General features: G+C 31.7%; 3 protein-coding genes across 4 annotated transcripts; 1 reads left to right on the top strand and 2 right to left on the bottom strand.

Annotated features, from left to right (window-relative positions):
- Window positions 1-5,167: 5,167 nt before the first annotated feature.
- LOC127255549 (EIN3-binding F-box protein 1-like) lies at window positions 5,168-8,662 on the top strand. Its single transcript, XM_051281125.1, has 2 exons — window positions 5,168-5,476; window positions 6,012-8,662. Exons 1-2 carry the CDS (start codon window positions 5,452-5,454, stop codon window positions 7,985-7,987), a joined length of 2,001 nt encoding a protein of 666 aa, XP_051137082.1. The 5' UTR covers window positions 5,168-5,451; the 3' UTR covers window positions 7,988-8,662.
- A 1,393-nt stretch (window positions 8,663-10,055) lies between these two features.
- Window positions 10,056-13,485, bottom strand: LOC127256003 (protein WVD2-like 5). Of its 2 annotated transcripts, none has more exons than XM_051281829.1 (9): window positions 13,324-13,485; window positions 12,481-12,705; window positions 12,126-12,401; window positions 11,970-12,025; window positions 11,773-11,844; window positions 11,579-11,678; window positions 11,416-11,487; window positions 11,225-11,335; window positions 10,056-10,740 (listed from the first exon to the last, which is right to left on the bottom strand). In XM_051281829.1, exons 2-9 carry the CDS (start codon window positions 12,688-12,690, stop codon window positions 10,333-10,335), a joined length of 1,305 nt encoding a protein of 434 aa, XP_051137786.1. In that variant the 5' UTR covers window positions 12,691-12,705; window positions 13,324-13,485; the 3' UTR covers window positions 10,056-10,332. The 2 variants fall into 2 exon arrangements, with proteins under 2 accessions (XP_051137786.1, XP_051137787.1); XM_051281830.1 differs by having other exon boundaries at window positions 10,056-10,737.
- Window positions 13,486-16,251: 2,766 nt separating this feature from the next.
- On the bottom strand, window positions 16,252-21,240 carry LOC127255881 (probable LRR receptor-like serine/threonine-protein kinase At1g56130). The gene is made up of 19 exons (XM_051281639.1): window positions 20,902-21,240; window positions 20,644-20,800; window positions 20,466-20,537; window positions 20,283-20,354; window positions 20,099-20,170; window positions 19,913-19,984; window positions 19,767-19,838; window positions 19,600-19,671; window positions 19,437-19,508; window positions 19,260-19,331; window positions 19,099-19,170; window positions 18,902-18,973; window positions 18,738-18,806; window positions 18,603-18,662; window positions 18,475-18,519; window positions 18,236-18,300; window positions 17,736-18,112; window positions 17,462-17,657; window positions 16,252-16,767 (listed from the first exon to the last, which is right to left on the bottom strand). Exons 1-19 carry the CDS (start codon window positions 20,981-20,983, stop codon window positions 16,586-16,588), a joined length of 1,953 nt encoding a protein of 650 aa, XP_051137596.1. The 5' UTR covers window positions 20,984-21,240; the 3' UTR covers window positions 16,252-16,585.
- Window positions 21,241-26,118: the final 4,878 nt, after the last annotated feature.

The raw sequence follows: 26,118 nt of genomic DNA, 5'->3' as shown, positions 1-26,118 counted from the left end.
ACTATATTTGTGGATTGATTCTTCCTCAGGATTGCTCTGCAACTTGCACCAAACTATTCATGTCAATGACTATTGCCCTCGTGTCTTTATATATATATATATATATATATATGACAAAATTGTCCATAACTCCCATGTGGTTTCGAAACTCATCGTAAATTTTCCCTTTACTTTAAAAATTACATGACGTCCCTTTATACTTTAAAAAATATTGCATGAAACTACTTTGTGGTTTCGAAACCTAGCATAAATTCCTATTTTACTTAAAAAAATTGCATGACGCTCACTTATACTTTAAAAAATATTGCATAAAACCTCCTGCCATGCAAAACATATAGATAGGAAATCATCTTCTTATCGCACGAGGAAAGTTTCATGGTGGTGGGGTTTCATGCAACGTTTTTTAAAGTATAAAGGGGGTACCATGCAATTTTTAAAGTACATAGAGATTTTACGCCCGAAACCACAAGGGAGTTATAAGCAATTTTACATATATATATATATATACATAGTTATTGAGATAGATATAGAGAGAGAAAAGTTAATCATATACTCCATCTGTCTCATTACAATAGTTTTGTTTATTATTTTTGTCCGTTTCAAAATAATAATCTCATTTCTATAAATAATCATATCACTATAAAATTACTCTTATTGTTTCATTATTATTACACAATTGTCACTACTTTTTACACTAATACACTCACAAGGGCAAAAAAGGTCTTTTCCCCGTATTTTTTATTCACTACCAATATAATATTAATATTCCTTAAATTTTGTATCAAAGACAACCCAAACTATAGTTTTGGGACGGAGGAAGTATATAGAGGGAGAAAAGATATACTTCCTCCGTCACATATAAAGAATAACGTTTGTTTTTTGCACGTAAATTTTATTAATATTAATATTATATTGGACTGTGGTAAAAAAAAAAAAGAAAATATCTTTATTAGTATTGTATAATATAAAAATTGTGATATTTGTGTAATATATTGTAAGTTGGAAGGGTATTTATTATGTTAGGTAGATAGTACAATTACTAAATTAGAAAATTGTACCATTAGTTTTGAAGGGACGAAAATGAAAAATTGAACTCTTCTTATGGGACGGCGAGAGTAATTAATTAAAGAATAATAAGTATTTGATTGATTAGCAAAAATATATAAAATAATTTCGATATTTTTTTCTAAAATGAATATATATTTTTAAAAAATTAGAAGTATTTTGTTATTTATATATATAATTACTTTTATTATAATTAAAAATAGACACTTTCTAAACAAATTAGAAAAATAATGATTTTGTTTAATTAGAATTTTATTTTTTCAAATAACAAAAGTTTGAATATTTGATAAGAAAAATCAATATAGAACTTTTTTCGCGCCAACAAATATAATTATTTATTTTTTTACTTAGATTTTAAAATGTTGATAAATTTTAGGTAATAATTTAATAGAAAGAAAAATTAAAAATTATTTTTACTCTTAAGTTTATTTATTTTTTAATAACATTTTTTGTAATATTAATTAAAATGTATAAGTATTTTTTTTATTAAAATAAAAAATAATTATTCAAATATATATGTTGAGAGTTGATAAATTAAAATGACAAAATTGATACTCTAGAAAGTGAATCAATAAAATATTTGACATAATTTATTTTTTTTAAAAAAAATATTGGTAATAAATAATATAAAAAAAAAATCATCAGAATATATGTATAAACAATAATATAAAATATAAATGTAAGATAGTAATTACGCACGTCAATGACTACTGCCTCAAGACATGTCTTGTATGACAAGCGTAGAATAGGTTGAAAATTACCCTATAATAACATATTTACAATATTATGGTGTGTTTGTTCGGAAGTTTGGATTTTGAGTTGAGATTTGAACGGTAAAAATTTTGAATTTGAATAGTTGTATGATATGATATGATATAAATAGATCTGGTTGACATATTTACAAAAGAGGTTGCGGATGAGATCGTGGACGTGGAATAGATCATAGACGTCGAATTGACCGTGGACGTGGTCGAGACATATTTATTTTTTACTATTACCGTGATGGTTATTTTGATGAATAAAGATTTAAATAGGGTCATTAAGCAAAAAAAAAAAAAAAAAAAAAACAATTGAGAATAAATATCTAATACTCCATCCGTCCAATTACAAAGTATACATATTTCTATTTTGGGACGTCCAATTACAAAGTAACTATTTCATTAAATACCCAACTTTTTTCCACAAATACCCTTACTTTACATCACATCAATACTTTTATACCAAAAAGTAAGGGCAAAAATGTCATTATACCACTTTTACCTATCCACTTAAACTCCGCACCAAAAGTAAATGTATACTGCTTGCTTGGACGGAGGGAGTAGGACATTGGTTCCGAATTTGCCATACAAACTCTTATTTTGTTCAATTATATAAAAATTCTTTAAAGTAGAGAAATAAGGTATCGAGATGCCAAGACTAACTTGTCAAACAAACAATGTTAGTGGTAGTGATAATTATAATGACGAGGCTTATTTAGATGTCTCAAACTTTCAAGTGTACCATTAAGGTGTATATTTGGACAACCTCAGCCGGTGCAATTTTTTAAAATTATGATTGTGAAATTTGATAGTATATATAAGTATATATTTTTGTACCTTTTATACTTTATTATTTTTGTTTCATATTTTATAATAATATAAGAGTTATATATTATGTTCAACTTACTAATATATTTATTTATTTATTTATTATGTTTCTTCAAGAAGAAGTAAATATAATGTTAAATGTGTCCTAATTAATAACTTCTTATAAATAATATATAAACACACACCATTTTTAAAAAAAGAGATTGTTGCTCAAATAGTTAACTTCCCCTTCACATGAACAATTAAGATTCAATCTTTGTTGAGTACAATAGTGTGAAAAAAAAAAATTGTTATATAGAACATCTCAAATAAATTTACAAAATTTTAATTAATAACGTTGATCACTAAAATTTCATTTATTCACTTTAAAACAATTTAATATATATATATATATATATTAGTGTGTTTGTTTGGGGGTTTGAATTTTAAGTTGGGATTTGAATAGTAAAAATTTTGAATTTGAATAGTTGTATGATGTGATATAAATAAGTGTTGATATGATGTTTTGAATGTAAAATTGATTTTTAGTATAATATAAATAATAAAAAATAGATATTTGATTTGATGTTTTTGGGAAAAAAAAATGAGATTGAACAGTGGAAATCTAATCCAATCCCCCAGAATTGAGTTTTCAGACTTGATGAACACTTTAAATTATATTCAATATAAGAAATATGAAAAACAAGAAGATAGATAATAACAAAAATATTCTCTCATTACAAAACAACATAATTTTTTCTTACCAAACACAATCCCAAATAAGTTTTTGTGTCTTATTTGACTGACGTTCATAGGAGTAGTAAACTTAAACTACAACCTTGTTTGGTCGGTTATAGAATATTTACATACGGTTGAGTGTGTAGTAAAATCAAACATAAATAGACAATACCAAAGATATTTAGCAGTAATTTGACACTTAATTTGACACTTTTCGTTTTGATATCACCTTTGAGTTTCTGTCGCATGTTGTAATTAATACTCCTTTCGTCTCACTCTAAAGGACCATTTTGTAATTTTATAGTAAATTAAAAAATAATACTCTCTCTATTCCATAAATATAATTTTATTTGGGTTGGACACGAGACTTAAAGAATATTGATATTATATGGATAGTTGGTAAAAAATATAGATAAAAGACTTTTTTGTCCTTGTAGATGTATTAGTGTAAAAAAGTAGTGACAAATGTGTAATATAAATGAGAAAATAGGGGTAGTTTTATAGTGATATGGTTATTTATGGAAATAAGACTATTGTTTTAGGACGGACAAAAATGGTAAACAAGACTATTGTATTGAGACGGAGAGAGTAATATTTTATTGATTAGTGAAAAGGCATAAGAGTTTTGATATTTCTATGATTTTATATATAAATTAATTATATGTGTAATGATATATTTGTAATTTAGATAAAAATTAAAAATATTTTAATATTAATATATGATTATTTTTACTAAAATAAAAATATATACTTTTAAGTATGACAAGACGAAAATATTAAAAATAATACTTTTAATTTGAAAGAAAAGAATATAGCATATGTAAAAATTTGAAAGATTTTTTTTCAATAACATCTAAAATTATAAAATTTACTTTTTGAAATCCGTACTGAGTAAACTTATGCTCAAACATAATGCGTCAAAATATAAAATAATATTTTTGTAACAGTTCATGTATGTATGTTTAATAATTTAAAAATTTGCTGCCTCTATTCTTTAAATATTACTAAAAATAAAAATTATCGCTAAAGTTTGTATTTGTTTAGGGATTTTGATTTTAAGATTAATAATAAAAAATTAAATTAAAATAATTATATAATATAATATAAATAGATATTAATAATTTTTAGCATAATAAAAGAAATAAATATTTGATTTAATTTATTATTTTAAAAAATTAATAAATAATAAAAAAATTGTAAAATTTAATAAAATAACACATCCTAAATAAAAGCAACTGTTTATACATAGAGTTTATTTAATTTTGGTTTTAAATAAAAATAGGTAAAATAATACAAAAATATTATTCGAATTAAAAATTAAATAATACTAAAATCAACGTTGGACCAAAACTAAACAAATCCGTGAGATATCATGGAGGGATTTTTATAAAAAAAAATATCCAAAGTGAAATGGGAAGAGAGAGATGAAAGAGGAAAGTGAATTAGGTACAATGAACAAAGTTGGTTGGTGTTTTCGATGAATTTGGTAAAATACTTCCTCTTACAAGGGTGAGGTGGGGGCAATTTTGGTATTTCACAATTTGCAAAATTGTAATCAATAAATATACGCCAGAAAAGATCCATTGTATGTGTCATCTTAGTTAGGTTCATCGCACGTAGCCCCATTTTCTATTCTTCCTCATTTTTTTATTTTAATTATATAAATTATTATTAAAATACAATAAATTGGAATGGGGCTGATGACAGCCAAGGGTGACGCGCGCGTGGGCTGCACCGCCACGCGCGGTTCTTATCGCTTGTTTGGTTTTCGCCATATATCTATCATCTTCAATTTCTGCATTTCGTAGCAGCCCCTCCCACCCCCACCCCCCGACTTTTGTTTTCTCTCCTCTTTTTTGCCCTATTGATTAGGGTTTCCTCATCGCCTTCTTCCTCCGCCTTTGATTTTTGTTTTTGATTTTTCTGTTTTTGTTTAGTTATTTTCTTTCCGTCTGATGCATCCGGTGTTTCTCGGGGGACGACTGTGGATTGTGTTCCTGTTGCTTGATCTGATTGTTTTTGCTCTCTCACAAGGGTTTTCTGAGCTTCCGCGGCTTGGATTTGGCTTTTCTGGACAGTTACGATGTCTAAGGTCCTTGATTTCAGTGGTATGGCTTCTGATTTTTTATTTTTATTTTATTTTTGTTGCTGTATTCTGCTTTCGTTAGTCGAGATGCTTTTTCCCTTGGCGTTGAATGAAAGATATGTTTGTAGTTTTTGTTTCCTTGTATCTTCTGAACCCAAAGAAGGATATCTGTTTCGATCTGATCCTTCTATGGATGTTTTCTGAAAGTTTTTGTTAATTCAGATTTGTGTCCCCCCCCCTTGTTCTTTTACGTACCTTTGTTTTCTAGTCAAATTATGCTCCTGACTGCTGAAGTAGCTGAGTTATTTGATGGACTTTAAGCAATTTAATGGCCTGTGTCTTTGTAACGCGTTTTTAGGATGTTTTCTTGCAAAGATTTTGTATGGATCTAATTTTATCCGAAGAACGAGATGTGTTTTGAGTTATATTTGTACAGACAATTCATTTATATCCATGTATGTATTGAATTTGTTGGGCTAGATCTGAAAATTCAACTGTTCGAACTTTAGCTTCTTTAGCATGAATATTACTTGATATCAACACACTATTATTTGCAGGTGATGATGGTTTTTGCGGGGGATTTCTATATGGAAACCCCAACAAGTCTGGTCTTTTTCTATCTCTCAGCAGCCAAGTGGATGTGTATTTTCCTCCTCGCAAAAGGTCCCGAATCAGTGCTCCATTTGTTGTTAGCGAGGAGCGAAAGCAGCAGCCGACTATTGAAGTCCTCCCCGACGAGTGCCTCTTTGAGGTTTTCCGCCGTCTTTCAGGAGATCAGGAGAGAAGTGCTTGTGCCTGTGTGTCGAAACGTTGGCTCTTGCTTTTGAGTACCATCCATAGGGATGAAATATGTACTGCTGCTGCAGCACAATCTGTGGAGCCCGAGATCAAATCTGAGGCAGAGACCAATTCTGCCATGCCTAAGGAGAAGGGTGAATTTGTCGATCTAAATGGAATTCGGTCTGAGGATGAGGAATCTGTTGGCACTGACCCTCATGGTTATCTGTCAAGATGCTTGGAAGGCAAAAAGGCAACTGATATTCGATTGGCTGCAATCTCTGTTGGAACTGCGAGCCGTGGTGGTTTGGGGAAGCTTTCTATCCGGGGAAATAAATTTACAAAGAATTTGTCGAATCTTGGCCTTAAGGCTATATCTCGTGGCTGCCCTTCTTTGGGGGCTCTTTCATTGTGGAATGTATCGTCAATTGGTGATGAGGGCCTCTTTGATATAGCAAGTGGTTGTCACTTGCTGGAGAAGCTCGAGCTTTTGCAATGCTCGGCTATATCTGACAAAGGATTAGCCGCCATTGCAAGGAACTGTCCAAACCTGACAACTGTTACCATTGAATACTGCCCGAAAATTGGTGATGAAAGCTTGCTGGCTTTGGGTCGGAACTGTCCCAACCTGAAGTGCGTAACTGTTAAGAAATGCCCTCTTGTTGGCGACCGTGGGGTTGCAAATCTGTTTTCTTCTGCTGGCAATGTCATAGAAAAAGCAAATTTACATTCGCTGAATATCAGTGATGTGTCACTTGCTGTAATTGGACAGTACGGGACAGCCATGACACGTATGGCGCTTGGTAATCTCATTAATGTGAACGACAGGGGATTCTGGGTTATGGGTAAGGGTCAAGGTTTGCAGAAGCTGAAAGTTTTGTCCGTAACTTCCTGCCGAGGAATTGGAAATTCCGGGCTTGAATCTATTGCTGTGGGCTGCCCAGATCTCAAGGTTGTTACCCTCCAAGATTGTCCACTTGTCTCTGACATGGGAGTTACATCATTTTCTAAAGCTGCTTGTTCTCTTGAAAGTCTTCAGTTGGATGAGTGCCATGGGATCACACAGTGTGGTGTTTTCAGTGTTCTTACAAACTGCGGCGGGCAATTGAAATCCATTTCTTTGGGAAACTGTTTGGGAATCCGGGATGTCAACATTCGATTCCCAGACACTGCACCTTGTTATTCTCTCCGATCTGTGACTGTCCGTGGCTGCCCTGGATTCGGCAATGCTGGCTTGGCCATGCTTGGAAAACTCTGCCAGAATCTGACCCACCTGAATCTCATCGGCCTTGAGGGAGTAACTGTTTCCGGCATTCTACCTCTCTTACGGAAGTCGGATTCCGGCCTGAAGAAAGTGAATCTGAGCGGCTGTGTCAACGTGACTGATAACGTGGTTGGTGAAATTGCTGAGCTTCATGGTGAAACTTTGGAGGTTCTTAACCTGGACGGCTGCAGGCTCGTCACTGATCTGAGCTTGATGGCAATCGCAAGAAACTGCCCAATCCTCTCAGAATTAGATGTTTCCAAGTCTTTGGTAACCGATTCCGGAATTGCAGTTTTGGCTGGGGCCGAGCAGCTCAATTTACAGATATTATCCCTGTCTGGTTGCGCTTCATTGTCTGATAAGAGTTTCCCGTCCTTGGCCATTTTGGGCAACACTTTAGCCGGTTTGAACATCCAGAGCTGTTGCGGATTCAGCTCCGGCGCTATCCATTTGCTCTTCGAGCATCTCTGGAGATGCGACACACTTCATTAAGCAGAAAAATCTATCGAAGAAACCCCCTTCAAGAATTAAATTTGAAGGCATTAATTGAAGGGGGCGATGATCAGAAATTGCCGTGGTTTGGTTCAAGTACTCTTTTAGAAACTATAGTCGTAGTTTTTGGGTCCAATGCAAATGGGTCTTCTGCATTTCAGCCCTGGAGTCGTTTTTTTGTCCTGCTAACACAGCCACAGCCTTTTTTTGCAGCTCGCTGTTTGGGAATTATTTTTCCCGTTTATTTGTGGCTGTGCTTAGCTGCGACCCCATTCGACTACAGGTTCTTGATTTGCGGATTCTGTTTTAATTGGTTCTCTATCGTAATATGCTTCTGTTTGTGATTGATCGTTTATGTGAGCGAGCGTCTAAATACATGTGAGTCGGTCGGTCTGGTAATATAGGGTTTGTGTCGTTGTTTGGTGGTTGCTTTTGGCAGTTTCCGAGCCTGTTGTGTTTGCTCCGAGGGCTTTGGCGGTGGCCAGCCACGACGGCCTCTTTTGACGGGAGGCTGTTTTTTCATTTTTACCAAGCCCGGGTTTTGCAGGCTCGTTTCGAAGCTGTCGTATGCGACCTTGTTTATGTAATGAAAAATGGTGAAAACCTCTACTTTGTTATATATATATATATATATATGTAAGTTGTGTGAATGAATAAAAAGGGTGTCCTGTCCTACCTGTCTCTTTCTTTTAAATGTTTCTAATAAGAACTTTGAATGTGTGTATGCATGTATGTTTGTTTTGGTTTTTTGATTTTGCCTGCCTGTGGATGTCTGTTTCTTTCTTGTTCACAAAGTAATTGATGTTTCGTTGAATTTTGTACAGCAATTGAGAAAATGTTGTCCTAAAAAGTGCAGACAATGAGACTTTGAATTTTGGGAAAATCATCTTTAATATTATTATTATTTGGGTATTGGGTAAGTATTTTGACTGGTGTTTTGATGTTATTATGTTACTGTTTGGGTCAGCATTGAAATTGTCAATATTGTTAAATTATACACAATACTATATTTTTATGTGGAGTCTAATATACTATAAGAGAATTAGAATAAAATGGTGAATAGTTGTGCGACTGAGTTGATTTCTTGTGCAATAATAATAATAATAATTGAAATTAAATTTTAATGGATAAATTTATAATTTCATTGCAGTTTTGAATTTAGGATTCACTAATATTACTCTCCTCGTCCCATAACAAAAATATCTATTTTTCTATTTTAATCCTTTCATAACAAAGTATACAGAAATACCCAAATGTCCTTACAATTTACAATATATTACACAAATGTCATTACCTTTATATTACATGTACTAATAAGGTTATTTTAGTCATTTTTATTTTATTTCTACTATATTTCAATATAATACTAATATTTTTAAAATTACGTGTAAAGTTATTTTAGTCATTTTTATTTTATTTCTACTTATATTTCAATATAATACTAATATTTTTAAAATTACGTGTAAAAAACAAATAAATATTTTAGTTCCGGAACAGAGAGAGTAATGTTTTTCACCGAAAGAAACAGACAAGCCTTAACCAATATATGAAAGTATAAAAAAACAATACAACATGAAAATATAAAAAATATTAACTGCCAATAGTTAAATCTATGTTTTTTTTTTTTTTTTTTTTTGTCAAAAAGAATATTTTCTTAAAGTAAAAAATCATTATATTTTTATATATATTTTTTTTAACTATAAAATGAAAAAATAACCATTATTAATAAAGGTCGAGCAGGAAAACAATATCCTCAAAATCCTTTGTCTCACGTTCGCAAATTGAACTTTCAATCATGAACGTCCATTTGTTGATAAATTTCATCGGCGTATTTTCACCATAAGATATTTGGAATGTTATTATTATTTTTAAATAAAATAATTACTACATATATATTTCTATAGAAAATATATGTATATTATTAGAAGTTAAAAATATGTATGTACATGTATATATATTTTTTAATTTTTATGGAGAACAGAACCTTAATAATCAAATCTTAGACTTTAGCAAATTTGGAACCCAATATATATTAAAGTCAAATTTACAAAAAATTAATTATCTAATATTGCATTACCCCAAAGACAAAAATTTCAAATTAAAAAACAACCCGAACAATAGCGACTGCAGATTTTCATAATAATTGCCCCAAAACTTCGATATATATCTAAAAACGAAACAAAAGTTGAAGCACAACAGCTCTCAACAACATTGTAGTAAGCAAGTAGTAAATCACAGCATATCTCCAAATTGTCTGAATCTCCAGCAGATAACATCAGACATTGATCCTTTACTACTAACACACTGTCCTCAAGGATGCCGTCGTCGTCATCAATCTCTCCTCCTCATTGAACGTCGGCCTGATTCTCGACCAGCTCAGCTGCGTTATTACCCGCCGCCTCATCCGGTGGCGAATCAGACGCAATTGCAGCTTTATTACACATTTCCTCGTCCGGCGCCTCATGCTCGATTCCTTTCGAAGAAGTATTCACAGGTTTCTTCTTTTCATTCGAGAAGTTTGTGCTCTCAGACGGTAACTTAGGAAGAGATTTCCTCGCCGGTTTTTTAACATTGGCGACAGCTGGCGGCGGCGGCGGCGGCGCTTTTGTAAGATTTCCTCGTGATGCTTTCTCATCCAAACTTAGCCTTGCCACGCGAGCGTTGAGCGAACCGTTTTCGTTGGACTCAGCTTTAGGCGACGAACCCTTTTTTCGACCAAGCTTTGGAGATTTAGCTCGCGTTGTCGGAATCTGCTTCATGTAATAATAATGATTGATATTTGTAGAATTAGAGTAATGTAAGATTACAAATGTATTGCGGATCAAAAGAGAAACGGAACATCTTACACGACAGAGCAAGACATAGGGTGTATTAGGCTCCTTTCGTGAATTGTGTTTTGTAAGAATAAATAGTATCTTTTTACGATAATAGTCGCTTTGTCATCCAAATGTATGTTTACATTATTTTTTACGGTAAAAGATAAAAAGTAACAAAGTACTATCCACTTTTACTAAAATTCGTGTCCAAATATTTGAGCACATTTACATGACAAAAGGAGTACTATTTAACCAGTTCTCAATAAAAACACATTATTTTCTCACATAACATCATATCAAAATATTATAAAACCAAAGCCCACATAAGAAAAATTCAATTTCAAATGAAAACAAAACAAACTCCATATTGTATAGTAAAAAACATTGAAAAAAAAAATCTCGTCGAGCATCAAGATTTTACCTTTTTTAATTCGGCCTTAGGAGGCGGAGGCTCTTGATAGAAGCTCGGCAACGGCGTAGCTTTGAATGCCAAGCTTTTTCTCAACATTTTGATCTCAGCATCTTGTGTTTCCTATTTAACCAAAAAAATAAAATAAAATACGAATAAGACGACGCGACAAAAGTTTTAAACATGATATTAACATCATCTACCTTAGTCTTGGCTTGCATATTAGTCTTCTCCGCTTCCTTGGCCTGAATCTTTTCCTCGAGTTTCGAATAAAACTACTCGACAAGTCATAAACAATCCTCAGACGACAAAAATGAAAAATAGAAACATTCGGCATCATAAAATTGGAAACAAATGAATACAAACCTCTCTGCGCTTTTCAGCTCTCTCGTCGCATTTAAAGCTGAAATTATAGCTTGGAAGAGCGCCGATTCTTCGGGGCACCGCATCTCCAGCAGTGGGACTTCTAAGGAAATATTAAGAACAAACAAGGAACTTTATATTCGATATTGAGTATAAAAAGATAGTCACATTCGAATCGTGTACGCTAAAAAGGATACAATGAAGACTCCGAGAATTCGTCGACTTTGCTTGCGGCGCCTTTACCGCCGCTATCCAGCTTTCTCTTCTCTCTGCAATTGGTAAAAATCGAAGACAACACATTGCCGTAGGAAGGAAAGTGAAACTCGATTAGAGATTAAATTGAATATATATATATATATATATGATCGAATAGTTTTTTTATAGTAAAACATACGAGAGCTCTTCGATCTGTTCTCCACTTGCGGAAGACAGTGGCGCGTCGGAAAGTCCCTATCAGAAAGCAAACGATTTTAAACGATTCGCAAAAATAATTGCGGCAAAGATTTGTCGTATAAATGAGAAGCGCGGAATTTTTCCGGGTTTTTTTTACCTCAGGATTGTTTTGGACAGTCGCTCCTCTTACGTTGTTAGCCTTTTGTTTCTCATTCGATGACTTTCCTTTTGTCCTGACGGCGGGGAGACGTTTAGCATGAGATTCGGGAGCGGGATTGCCGTTTGAGGCACCGGAAGACGCCGTCGCCTCTTTCACGACTTTGGTCTTGCCCAAACCATGTCCGGTGCCGACAGGTTTCCCATTCTTAGTCCTGGACTTGGCATTCGCGGGCTTTGAATTCTTCGCATCATCGGTCTCTTTAACTCCAGATTCCTAATAAATGCATAAAGTTTTAGGACATTCTCCACATCATTGATTGATCGAAAAATGTTGAGTAATGTCTGATTCTTACAGTAGACTCAACGGTCTCTTCTGCAAAAACTTGGGCAGATTCTAGAGTTTCCGAATTGTTCAAGTTCGTCACCGGCTCCCCGAGATTCTCAGACATTTCTTCGACTTCCACGCAGCCATTAATGTTTCCATTTTCTTGTGAAGACATGGTTAGATTACTATCAAGATCAGCTCGATTTTCAGACACGGGAATAGAGCTATCGACATCCATTGCTCCCGATCGTATCTAACAACAAAAGACAGACATTGTCATTGGCCCGAAAAAGGCAACATTGTCTAAATGATAGCTTTTGAAGAACTAGAACAAACTTTACGACATTTATGTCTAAAGTAAGGCTGTTTTTAGCAAAATTCAGACAAGAACTAACCACAGAGAAATCATAAATCTTACATCAACCAAATGTTAGGACATTTTCGAAAGTTACAAATCGATTCTATTTCTTCCTACAATGCTGCACTGAATCGAATTTTGGAACAGTTAAGAAGAGAATCTCAATCATAATTCTATCTTCCCTAACCAAGATCTTCTCAAATCTGACCCTAAAATTTGAGAACCCTAATCTTATCTTATCAAATCTTACCCTATATCCCTTACAACATCGTAGAAGGAAGAAAGCAGCAAGAACAGTTACAGAAACCATGGAATTTAGTTCAGATTCAGAAACTCCATCGACAAAAATGACAGAAACTTTAGAGCACGAATTAGATCTCCACAAGATCCCATCCTTTTCCCCAATTCCAAGGCTCAGATTCAAAACCCCCATTTTCAGAAATCGTGAAATTATTACATCTAAGAGATGCAGATGCAGATTCGAGATTTTAACGTTGGGAAAGAAAGACGTACATTGTGAGGTCAGGAGGGCATTGTGTCCGAAGATCTGAGAAGTGATTGATTCTTCAATGGGGCTCGACTCGACTCGTTACTGCTGCTGCTGCTACTGCTACTGCTACTGCTACTGCTCAGCTCCTCCTCGACTTCAAATTGACCTCCTTCGAGTTTTGCTATTTATTTATTTATTTATTTTTGTCAGGAAATGAAATCCTCTCCAACTCACATTCACTTGCGGCTGATAATAATATTGGGCCATACAGTTTTTTGCATTACTTTTTTTTTTTTATTTCTTTGTCGAGTGAAATCTCAAGTGAGGGAAGCCCATACAAGAAAATATTTTAAATAATTATTACTATTATTATTATTATTATTATTACTCTCTCTCCTTCCTTCCCTCTTAGGTAAGATAAACGAATTGCTGTAAATTCGAAAATATATATGTAAATTCGAAAATATATATAAAGTATAATCAGTAGTAACTAAATTAAAAAGTGTATTAGTAAAAATAATTATAGATTAAGATTAAAAAAATTTAAATTTTAGAATATAATTAAAGTGTATAATCAATTTTTCAGAGAGAGAAAGAACAAATTACGAGAGACGCACAAAAATAGAAAATAAAAACAAATTATGTGGAACGGAGCGAGTATTATTAAGGGCGTGTTTTACGAATGATTCCATATAATAAATACGGCCTAATTGTGTATTTTCTTGTGTTTAGGGTCTGTTTGATCTTAACAAATTGGGCGGAAATAAAAATAAAAATAATTTTTGGATTTCATACTTTTAAAGAAAAATGCTTTGATTACAAACAACATAAATATAGTGTTACCCTACTTAATTATTAATTGATAAAAACATTTTAGATTGTGTTCATTTGTTGGATTATACAAAAATTTTCCATCCCATATTTATATATTTATTTTGCTTTTTACACAAAATTTTAGAAATATTAGTATTATATTGAAATAAATAGAAATAAAGGTAAAAAGATTAAATTAACCGGATAATGATATTTGTGTAATATATTGTAAATTGGAAGGGTATTTGCAATGTTAGGTAGGTAACCAAAATAGAAAAATAGATAGATTATTAAGGGACGGAGGGAGTATTATTCATCAATTTTTTTTTTATTCCTAAAACGTTAAATTAAATATCTATTTTTAATTTTTTTATATTATATTCACCCCGTCCCAAACACTATGCAATATTTCCAAAATAGGAAATAATTAATTATACTTAATCTCTACCCCACACTTTATCCTCTCACATCATCCAAATAAAAAAATAAAATATATATTTCTCTCTCCATCACATCACATAATTTTGAAATTATCCTACTTAATACTGCCCACCTAAAAACCCGTACCAAAAACAAATGTTGCACCTTGTTTGGGATGTAAGGAGTACAATAAATCAATTTTGCATTTAAAAGATCACATTAACACCTATTTATATCACATCACACCACTATTTCAATTCAAGATTTTTACTATTCAAATACAAATCAAAATCCAAACCCCAAACAAACGCACCACTTAACTATAATTTAGCTTATCTGTGAGAACATTGTATATGTATGGAATTTAATCAAACAAAATCCATTCACATTAGTTCTAAAATCAATGTAGTGCTAATTAAATTCGATTAATCAAATAGTGGAGATTAACACAAAAAAAATTAATAATTTTAAATTAAATCTAACAATATAATTCACCTTTGTTCACTTAATATTTTTAGGTGAATCGATTCTCATAAATATTATTTCAAAAAAATAAGAGTATAATACATGCATATTAATGCGATATCTATACTTTATTTACTTATAAAAAAAATTAATAATTCATTAAAAAATATTGTTTTTTTTATGTTGCCAATATAATTATTTACACCTAATATAAAAAATATATATTTATCCAAAAATACAAAGAGAACAAACCTTATTAATTGCTCTAAGCAATGCCAAGCCCTAAATAAAAAATTATATACTACTTCCTCCGACCCATAAATATTGTCTTAATTGAGTTGGACACGGGATTTAAAAAATATTGATATTATATTGGTAGTGGATAAAAAGTATGGATAAAAATTCTTTTTACTCTTGTGAGTGTATTAGTGTAAACAGTAGTGACAATTGTGTGATAAAAATGAAAAAATTAAGGGTAGTTTTACGGTGATATGGTTATTTATAAAAATAAGACTATTGTTTTAGAACGTACAAAAATGATAAATAAGACTACTGTATTAGTACGGCGAAAGTATATATTTACCTTAGGAAAATAGTTATTTACCATATGATATAATAACATACAATACGGTCATTTACAATTATATGATAAATATAAATTAACAATATATGATTATTATCCGCATATATTTCAACAAATAAAATGTGTTCATATAACAAAACAAATAACACAGCATATGTTGTGTTAATTGCAACTTTGTGCTAATCTAATAGATATGCATCCAAATTAACCAAGCCTTGGATTTTTCCAAAATTTTATAAAATAGGTTTAACAATAGATTTCTTATTTCTATCTTTCCTAAACAAATAAATAAACTTATATACATATTAATTTTTATTTTTTTTTTTATGTAAATTTATTTTGTATTAATTATACATAAATAAGTATATGTTTATATATATTATATAAAATTTTATTATCTACTAAAATGATATAATATATATTATTAAAATATATTTTCTAAAACATATGCATGCATATTTTCAATTTATTTTTTTTTTCAAATATACCCTAAATCATATTTTAATTAATAATTAAACAATATTCATTGGTAACGGTAAAATCTAACTTCCAATGGCTCGAGAGCCTCCTTGAGGTCTGTTTGTATGGTTTTGCACTTGATTTTCAAGCAACCAACATTTCACCATATTTCCATGCAAAAATATTGTCTTATTTTCGAATAAAAACAAAGTAGAGCTAGTAATCGATTACTTTAAAGACTACGAAAAATATTCACTTCAATACATATTTATCCGCGCATTGATAAAAAAGAACGACCATCGTCAATAATGTATTACTTTGCATTTTCGCGCGCTTCATTTCATCACCATTTACACATCTACGCTTACTCGTCTAGTTTCGACAAATGTAGTAGCTGTTTGAGAACATAACACATTGATCCTCACAAGACATACCTAAAAGGGGTGACAGAATGTAAAGAGAGAGCACCTTTATGTGTGTGTGTTCTTAGAGACGGGCGTCGCTTATTTTCTACGTGCGCGCAAACGATATCTGCAGAACATAACTTAGTATTCCCGTCTAGGCGAGCCCGTGCGCACTTTAGTGTGTCCCGTTCCTATCTTTTTTGCTCGCCAAAGGTAGACAACACAGCTTAGTATCACCAATCCTGCTGCACATCCAACAGCGATCCCTAGTGCTCTTTTGCTACCATTTTTGTTGTTCTTCAATGCATCGATGGATTTAGACACTGCATATGCTAAGGGGGGTAAGTGATCGTCGGTTTTATTATGTGTATAGTGATATATATACAAACAACACATTATTAACTATATATAAATACAGACGGCATATAGCTAACGAATGTTCAAATCTATACTCTAAAATAATTTAGAATATTTAGACAACTTTATACATATACATACAACTTTATTCAGCACTATATACGGATATAGATATCATAGTACAATTGTTCATAACTTCTCTGTGGTTTCAAATTTCAACATAAAATTTCCATATGCTTTAAAAATTGCATGGCGTCCCCTTATACTTTAAAAAACGTTACATCGAACCCCATCACCATAAAATCTCCCTTGTTTGATGAGAAAATGATTTTCTATCTATGTTTTTTTTGCATGGCGGGGAATTTCATGCAACAATTTTGAAAATATAAGGGCACCATGCAATTTTTAAAGTAAAGTGGACATTTACACTGAGTTTCAAAACCACATAGGGGTTTTCATGCAACATTTTTGAAAATATAAGGGAGCGCTATGTAATTTTTACAGTATAGGGGGATTTACGTTGAGTTTCGAAACCACAAGGAAATTATGGACAATTTTATTCAGCTATCACATAGCTAACATCGATTCAGGATTAGATTGTAAAATAATTTAGAATATTTAGACAACCTTATACCAGTATAGGGGCTCGAAACTAGGTACCTTGAGAAACATGGATGGCGGAGACGAGAGGGCCGTATGTGCTTTGGTGAGGGATGCAGCAGGTCCCCTTTCCCGCCCACGATAGATGAATGTCGATCACGGTGTTGCTGATATTCGCTTTGAATGTCTTGACCAAGGCTCGCTTCGATCCTTTCGCCTCGGCCATTATATTGAAATCTTGAAGCACCCTTTCACCCTTGATGGATTGCAAAAACAGATAATTTTATGCATATCGAGTAATTGAACTTCCGAGTTCGATTAGTCTATAATGTACCTGAATATAAACATCGAAGATGCGCCGACCAAGTCCTCTCCATGTGGCTGAATCCTCCACTTGTATCTCAGCAAAGTGAAGATCGATTTGATACACTCCATTTTCCAATCCGAGGCCATAATACCTCAAGGAGCTCGGCGATATCCTGGCAGTTTTATAGAGTTCAGAATCCAAAGTGTTTGTGATTTGTGAGTCGGTCTGCGCTATGTAGATCTGTCCATTGGGGTTGGAAATGTAGATTCCGTAGGTGCTTACGCCCCATTGATTGTCTGCGCTGATGAACAACGAGGCAGCTCCTACTGTTTCCGAATCATTGTCAAATTTAAGGCCGTCTGCAGACACATGCTCCGCGCCTCCGCTGTTGACAGAGAATGATGCTACGAGAAAATATATATATTTATATATGTACCATCAGTGCATGGATGTATAATTCTGCAGATCTTAGTGTTATTCGAAAACAAACTGAGCTTTTGGAATGGATTTTCAATAACTGAACTTACTGAATGGGTTTTTGATACTGCACTTCGTGCTACCTTCAAGGCAGCGCAACCTGGTCGACGCCTTCCTGAAACATTTTCGACTATACTTAGCAATGTACATAGGTTTCAGAATGTTCGAAAAAAATTTGTGCTGAGTCCTATGCTTTTCGGATCCCTTGACATATAAAGAATGCTATGAATAATGATGTTGAGATTATCAGATACTTTGTTAGTATAATGGATGTTTCGTTCTGACTTACTTGTTCTTCAGGTCGATGTTGTTGATGAATGTCCCGACAGCATTTCTGCATTCAAAGTAGATGTTGGAGCTTAAATATGTAAGGCTGTAGTTATTTTCCACTTTGTATAGCTAAAGTCGAATACTTACATTGCTATCTCTTTTCGATCTAGAGGAACATTGCCGGTGAGAGGATTGAATGAAATGTCTCTGTGAAGTAAAAGTTTGCAGTCGAAGAACATAAATCGTACAGCAAAAGGTAGGAATCATGAGTTTGGGGCTTACAAGGCAATCAGCGATGCGCCTAACAAGTCTGAGGTGAGATCCCCGGTTAGATCATTGCTTCCAAGATATCTAAAAACATGTCAACAAAATGCTTACATGGATAAAGATTGTAATGAGGTCGAAATGGATAGGAAGTAGAGTCCATCGATGGGGGGATCACTTACAGATATTGCAACGAAGCGAAATTTGCGAATGATGCTGGAATGCGACCGGTCAGGTTGTTGAAACTCAAGTCCCTGTCATGGATGAACTGTTCCATCATGAAATAAACTTGCAACGAGGGGCTTCGAACATAACTTTTAAGGTTCGAAATACATTTGTAGAACTGAAGAAGGGAAGCTCGATAAGATAGTTAACTTACAGGACTTTCAGGTTGGAGAAAGTACTAAGATAGTCGGGGATTTCATCACTTATTCGACAGCTTCTCAACGATCTGCGCTTGCAAGGGAAATCAAGGACATCAATATATATATATAATACAGAGACAAACATATGACTAGTCTAGGATGATCAAGTTTTTACAAAATGGATAGACTTGATAAATCTTCTAAGAAATCCAACGAGCTCTCACTTGGGCCGATATCGCCTATTCTTCTGCAATCGTAGAAAATCAAAAGGTTGAACATGATATGCATATAGATTTAAATTAATGATGTATAATATTTCATATTTAATTCCATGGAGTTTGGCAATCCGTACAGGTCGTCCAGCTTCTTTAGAGCTCCAAAGCTTCTAGGAATCGGGCCATCGAGGTTAGTTCCTTCCAGTCTCCTAAAATTAAATTGTAAACCATCAGTAAAGGCTGAAGAATGTTAACCATAAATCAGGAGTTTTGATGAAAAAGATTAGACTTTAAACATACAGAACTGTTAAAGCACCGAAACTTCCCAAGAATTCAGGAATCTTTCCAGTGAAACGATTATCCGATGCCCACCTGAAGCATAAATCTAGTTAACTGCGGAAACCAGGTATTCATGCTTAAAGAAGCAATAATCACAACTTGGACTTAAGAAAAGAGCCGATGAATACAGAGTTTTTAGTGACTTCAAATTCGATAGTTCTTGTGGAATCAGTCCACTAACGCCACTGCTATCTATGTACCTGAAAGATCAACAGAGGCTTCAACACAAATAAGATGCGTTTCGGATCCTGTCAGTATTATTCAAGTAACTTACATCTGCTGTAATGAGGTCAAGTTTGCAAGGCTAGCAGGTAATGTTCCATTGAAATTGTTTGAGCCAAAGCTTCTGTATCGAGAGGAAGTAAAAGATATGAGTCTTGGATTGTTGAGATGGGAATTCACAAAGTTCAATCAGTAGTCGAAAAAAACACAGCATAAAATAATTAGATAATTAGCTTACAAGGAGATGAGCTTGGTTAGATTACCAAGCTCAGATGGCACCGGTCCCGTGAAGTTGTTAATGCCCAAACCCCTGCATTTGTTTTCAGGTAAGACAGGAATGTACATCATATGTAAACACAAAACTAATTAGCATCTAGTCGAAAATTCGAAAAGCTTTTGTATATAGTGAAAAAAATACTAACAGGTATTCCATCTTCGACAACTGCCCGATAGCTGCCGGGATGGATCCACTCAACACATTCTGGTTCAAATTCCTATCACATAATAACATTGCAAAATTCAACCAATTGCTCAAAGATGTATCAGTACACATACATATATATACATATATATATATATAGAGAGAGAGAGAGAGAGTTGCTTACAAGTCCATCAATTCAGTGAGCAAAAACAGTTCTTGAGGAAGTTCACCGGAGATATCCAAAGCATATATTTTCCTGAGCAAATGTACGTATATGTGAACTTATCTCCACTCTTACATGTCACGATTAGCTGAAAATCAACAATCGAATAAACAAGAATAGAAGGAAGAGAGAAACTGACAAGTGAGTTATATGGCACACAATGTCTGAACAGGCGCAGGCAATCCGTGGATTAGCAGAGTCGGGAGCCCAACTGGCATTTCTGACGCAGGGATCAGAGCTTAAATTCACCTTACTTCTCAGGTTCCAGTGATCGATTATCTTGTTGATAGCATCAACTGATGATGAAAATCACCCAAATTAAATAAAATAAAACAAAAGGAAAAGGAAAACCCAATCATTAATCAACAGATGGTTATTGAGGCATTTCGTCGAACACCTTCAAGGGGTTCGGTTGTTGGCTGTGCAGTCAGAGTCCGGAGCATCCAAAGCGCAATCAAAGAGAAACCTAGAATCCCCATGGTCGATGACGATGAACACTCTTGCAGTTATCTCGACGAGTGGAAGGTACAGCCACAGGGCCTCCCCTCCGGCTAAAAAGTGTTGGATGTTTGGATGCATTGAAAAATAACAAGAGGATGAGGCCATGGCAATTGAATATGTTAATCGAAGATTTTGACCAGAATGGTGGTGAAGTATAATCCGTTGCATGAGATGAGATGATCATGAGATGCTGTCACCAATCCGCCATGGAAGCAGCCAAGATAGACTTTTTAGCTTTCTTTGGCACTATTATGCAAGCGCGTATACTTATTCTCAATATATATTACCTTAATATTAATTTGACAATAATTATGTATTTTGAAAAAAAAATTGATAAAAAATTATATAAATATTCTTATCTTAAGATTTAAATTTAATTTCGTTAAATTTAATAAAATTCCATTTTTTTAACTATAGAATTTATTAAAATTTGATAAAACGTAATTGATAAATAAAATAAAATAGTGATAAATTACTTATTATTCATTAAAATTAAAATAATAAAATTATTTACTAACAGGACAAAATGAGTGACATCATCTCGACGAAGTAAGATGACATTATTTTAAGTTTATTCCAAATTTTTTGAAATTTATTGACTTTAAATGAATTTAAGGAGGGTGTATTCATGTAAAATTTTGTAAGATTTTGTAGTATTTTAAAAAGTCAATGAATTTACATGGATTTAGAAATTCTACGGGGAGTTTGATGGATTTTATGCATTAATTTAAATAAATTTGATAAATTTTATGTATTGATTTAAGTAAATTTTTATAAATTTAATTAGATTATTTATGAATTTGTATAGATTTCTGTATGATCGTAAAATGTGTTATTTACTGATTTATATAATTTATATAAAATATATTTGTAGATAAAAAAAATTATATTCATTTTTATATATTTATCATAATACTTTTCGCTTATAATAATAATAATAATAATAATAATAATAATATATTTTAAGAATCTATTCAAATCTGTAATTATCAGCATAAATTTTATACTATACAATTTATACATACAACTTTCCTTTGAAATTCATATCCTTTTAAAGTTTATGAATGGTTAAATACAATCAAATTTTAAAAGGTTTTTAAAAGTGTGGATTGAATACTCCAAATTTTAAAAAGGCTTTTAAAAATTTGAATTGAATACCTCTCGATTTTAAAAATAAAAATAAAAATTCAATACACCCAAATTTTAAAAATCAAATAAAATTCTACAAAATCTTAATTGAGTGAACTCCATAAAATTCAATGTTTTAATTGCATATTTATATAAATGCGAGTGTTAGATGAAATGCCTGAAATTTGTTATTAATAACGTGTATTGGTGTGTTTGTTTCGGGAATTGGATTTTCAATCCACTATTTATCCCATTTTTTTCCTCAAAAATATCAAATCAAACACTTATTTTTCAATTTTTATATTATACTAAAAATTAATTTTACATTCAAAACATCGTATCAACGCCTATTTATGTCACATCATACAACTATTCAAATTCAAAATTTTTACTATTCAAATCTCAACTCAAAATCCAAACCCCAAACAAACACACCCTTACTAAACGATGATTTCATTGAATAAAATAAAATAAAACGTTTTAAATGAACGTATTAACTTATAAAAATATAAAAAAGATATTCGAATCCCCAGCCGGCGATGATAATGTGTATTTTAAGTAATGGACACTTTCCTTTCTTTTTCATGCAAAAATATATTTTTATATTATAATAAAATATATATATATATATAATACTAATTCTTAATATTATTCTATTGTAATAATTGTCTGATCAATCGACAAAAAATAAATTAACGTTGTAATTGAATATTAGGCCCATTTTTAATATATGTATTATGAGTAAGTTAAATTAAATGTCTTTTTCTTCTTCTTCTTTTTTTTTTTAATGTGTATTTTGAATATTATTACTCTCTCCGTCCCACGAGAAGGTTGCTATTGATTTTTTTGTGTGTGAATCTTTAAATATTAATTATGATATCAATATGTAGTATAGCTCAAGAAAAGAAAACAAAAATATGTTTATTAGTCTCTTATAATACATATACAATGATACTTGTTAGAATAAATTATTTAAATATAAGGATATTTTTAATATTAAGTACAATGACGCAAAAATCAAATGGCAATCTTCTTGCGTGACGGAGGGAGTATGATATTTTGTATGTTGTATGTTGCCGTTTTAAAATATTGAAATATTTTAGATATTCGATTTTAGATTTAGTTGATTTATATTTAAATTTGTTCTAATTCATAAATTAGATTAATTAGATTTGAATTTATCGAATTCGTTTTGAATAGCATATATATATCAATTTATTTTGATGATCAATAATATAATTTCATTATTTTCTTCCAAAATTTCTAACATAAAGTATCAGAGTTTATTTTCTCATGTCGTAAATATAACTTATCAATCCTCGTTTCTCCGGGTACATTCAACCTAGATTGTACTCGGAGGTTTTGTGATTTTAAGATCATGCTATCTGCTATCATGCGATCTGAAATCTATCTGCTTTATGACATATGTCCGCCGTATGTCTGTTGTCTGTGTGCGATCTGAAATTTATCTACTATCTGCCATATGTCCGTTGTCTTGTCTGTTAACTGCGTGCGATCTGAAATCTGTTTACGATCTGTCATCTGTCCGCTCCTTGTCTGTTGCCTGCGTGCAATAGGATATGACCAATGCGATTTGTTCTGCGATCTTTTCGATGTCTGCGATCTGTTCTATGATTTGTCTGGTATCTGCGATATATTTTGTGATCTTTCCGATTTTTGCGATGTGATATGTATATTGTCTTCTATCTATTATGTGATCTTTCCGATTTTTGCGATGTAATATGTCTGTTGTTTGCGATCTGTTTGGTGATCTGTCCGATGTTTGTTTGCGATATGTTCTACAATCTGTCCGATGTTTGCGATATGTTCTGCAATTTGTCCGATGTCTGCAATCTGATTGTTGTTTGTGATTTGTTCCATGCCTGCGATCTGTTTTGTGTGTTATCTGTTTGAGTTTGACTCTGATTCCATTCAGAGTCCTGTCGTTTTCGGCTTCAGTGGAGAATCATGTCATTTTCGGCTCCGGTGGAGAGTCAACTGTTTTCAACTCCAGTAAAGAGAATCGATTGTTATTTTTATTTGCGTTTTTTGCGTTGATATTCAACTTTCTTATCAAAGTCAAGTTGGTTTTTGTTATACCACTTGAGTTTGAGGGAGTGTTAAGATATTTTATTCGTTTTTAGATTCACTATATTTATATTTATATTCGGTCTTATCAATAGATTACATTACTTATATTTGAGTCTATGAGTCCGTTTTGTATTGTCTATATATAGATCATTTTATTTCGATGATCAATAACACAATTTTATTATTTTTCCCTATATATGCCATTTTATTTTGATGATGAATAAGATAATTTCATTATTTTCCTCTAAAAATTTTAACATAAGAAAATATGAAAAATTGCATAAAAAAAGCTTTGGCCTCTAAATTCTGTTTGTCACACATTATTCGTCTAATATAATTTGTTTTTCCGTCCTAATTTGTAGACTACTAAGTTTGACAAAAATTTACTTATAATATATTCGAAGAATAGCATTTACATCATTAATTATTTTTTTTTACCAATTTGCCCTTACATTCTCTGTTTAAATAGGAGAATTTTGAGAGATTTAAAATAGTAGAGAGTTAATCACAACCATTGAAATATTTTTTATTTTTGTTTCTTCTATAACAATTGACACATTTATATCTTCAATAAAATTACTATAGGGTGTGTTTGCTTGGGGGTTTGGATTTTGAGTTGGGATTTAAATAGTATAAACTTTGAATTGGAATAGTTGTATAATGTGATATAAATAGGTATTAATGTAATATTTTGAATATAGTACTGATTGTTAGTATAGTATTAAAAATAAAATTATAGATGTTTGTTTTTATATTTTTAGGGCGTGTTTGTTTGGGGTATTGAATTTTAATCCTACTATTCATCCAATTTTTTTCCCCCAAAAATATCAAATCAAACATCTATTTTTCATTTTTTATATTATACTAAAAATCAATTTTATATTCAAAACATCACATCAACACCTATTTATAGCACATCATACAACTATTCAAATTCAAAATTTTTACTATTCAAATCCCAACTCAAAATCCAAACCCCCAAACAAACACACCTTAAATGAAAACATATTTAATAAATATTAATCAACTTAATTAACTATCTAACATATAATAACATACATTATGTTTGGGTGTAATTTTTTTAACTCTAAAACCAAAATTCCTACAATTTGAACTTTTGTATTTTTTAAAAATAAAATAAATTCACAAAATATTTAATTGCAAATAAAAGTTTTTCAAAACCTATCAAAAGAAACACACCATTTGATTATGTTAATTATAAATAAATAAGAGTATTTTTTTATGTACTTGTATTACAAAAAAATTTGTTTTCTACAAAAATAATATCTATAATGTGTGTATTTTTTTATTGCAATATAGTAATTTTTAAAATGTTAGAATATATATTATAATTTTTTTTAATTATATATACAAAATTTATTTTAAACTATCGATATTATTTAATTACATAAAAAATAATAAAATAATATTACAATTTACTGTGTAAACTAAATAAATATTACTCCCTCCGTCCTACATGTTGTGTCTGCTACGCTGTAAACACAGTATTTTAGAAGGGGTGTAATTAGTAGATAATTAAGAATGTAATAATTATAAATTAAGATTAAAATAACTAATTAGTTTAATTAAAATTAAAAAAAAATAAATTAAAAAGTTTAGAATGAGATTAAAGTGTATAATCATTTTCCAAAAAAGAAAAGTGACATGGAACGTGGGACGGACATAAACGGCAACGTGGATATGGTATGCAGAACGGATAGAGTATTAACTTAAATACTGTATCATAGATCAATTATCTTGTACTGAAAAATATATTCTATCCGTTCCACCTAATTTATACTCTTTTTATTCACGTCCATCTAATTTATCATTTTTTTTGAAAATTTAATTATAAAATTTAAAACTTTTATTTTAATTAACAATTTACTCATCT

The sequence above is a fragment of the Andrographis paniculata genome, unplaced genomic scaffold (genome assembly GCF_009805555.1).
Source record: "Andrographis paniculata isolate CXL003 unplaced genomic scaffold, ASM980555v1 Contig54END, whole genome shotgun sequence".
Taxonomy (NCBI): Eukaryota; Viridiplantae; Streptophyta; class Magnoliopsida; order Lamiales; family Acanthaceae; genus Andrographis; species Andrographis paniculata.
Note: the sequence above shows the minus strand (reverse complement) of the source record. Positions and strands in the feature narration are given on the sequence as shown.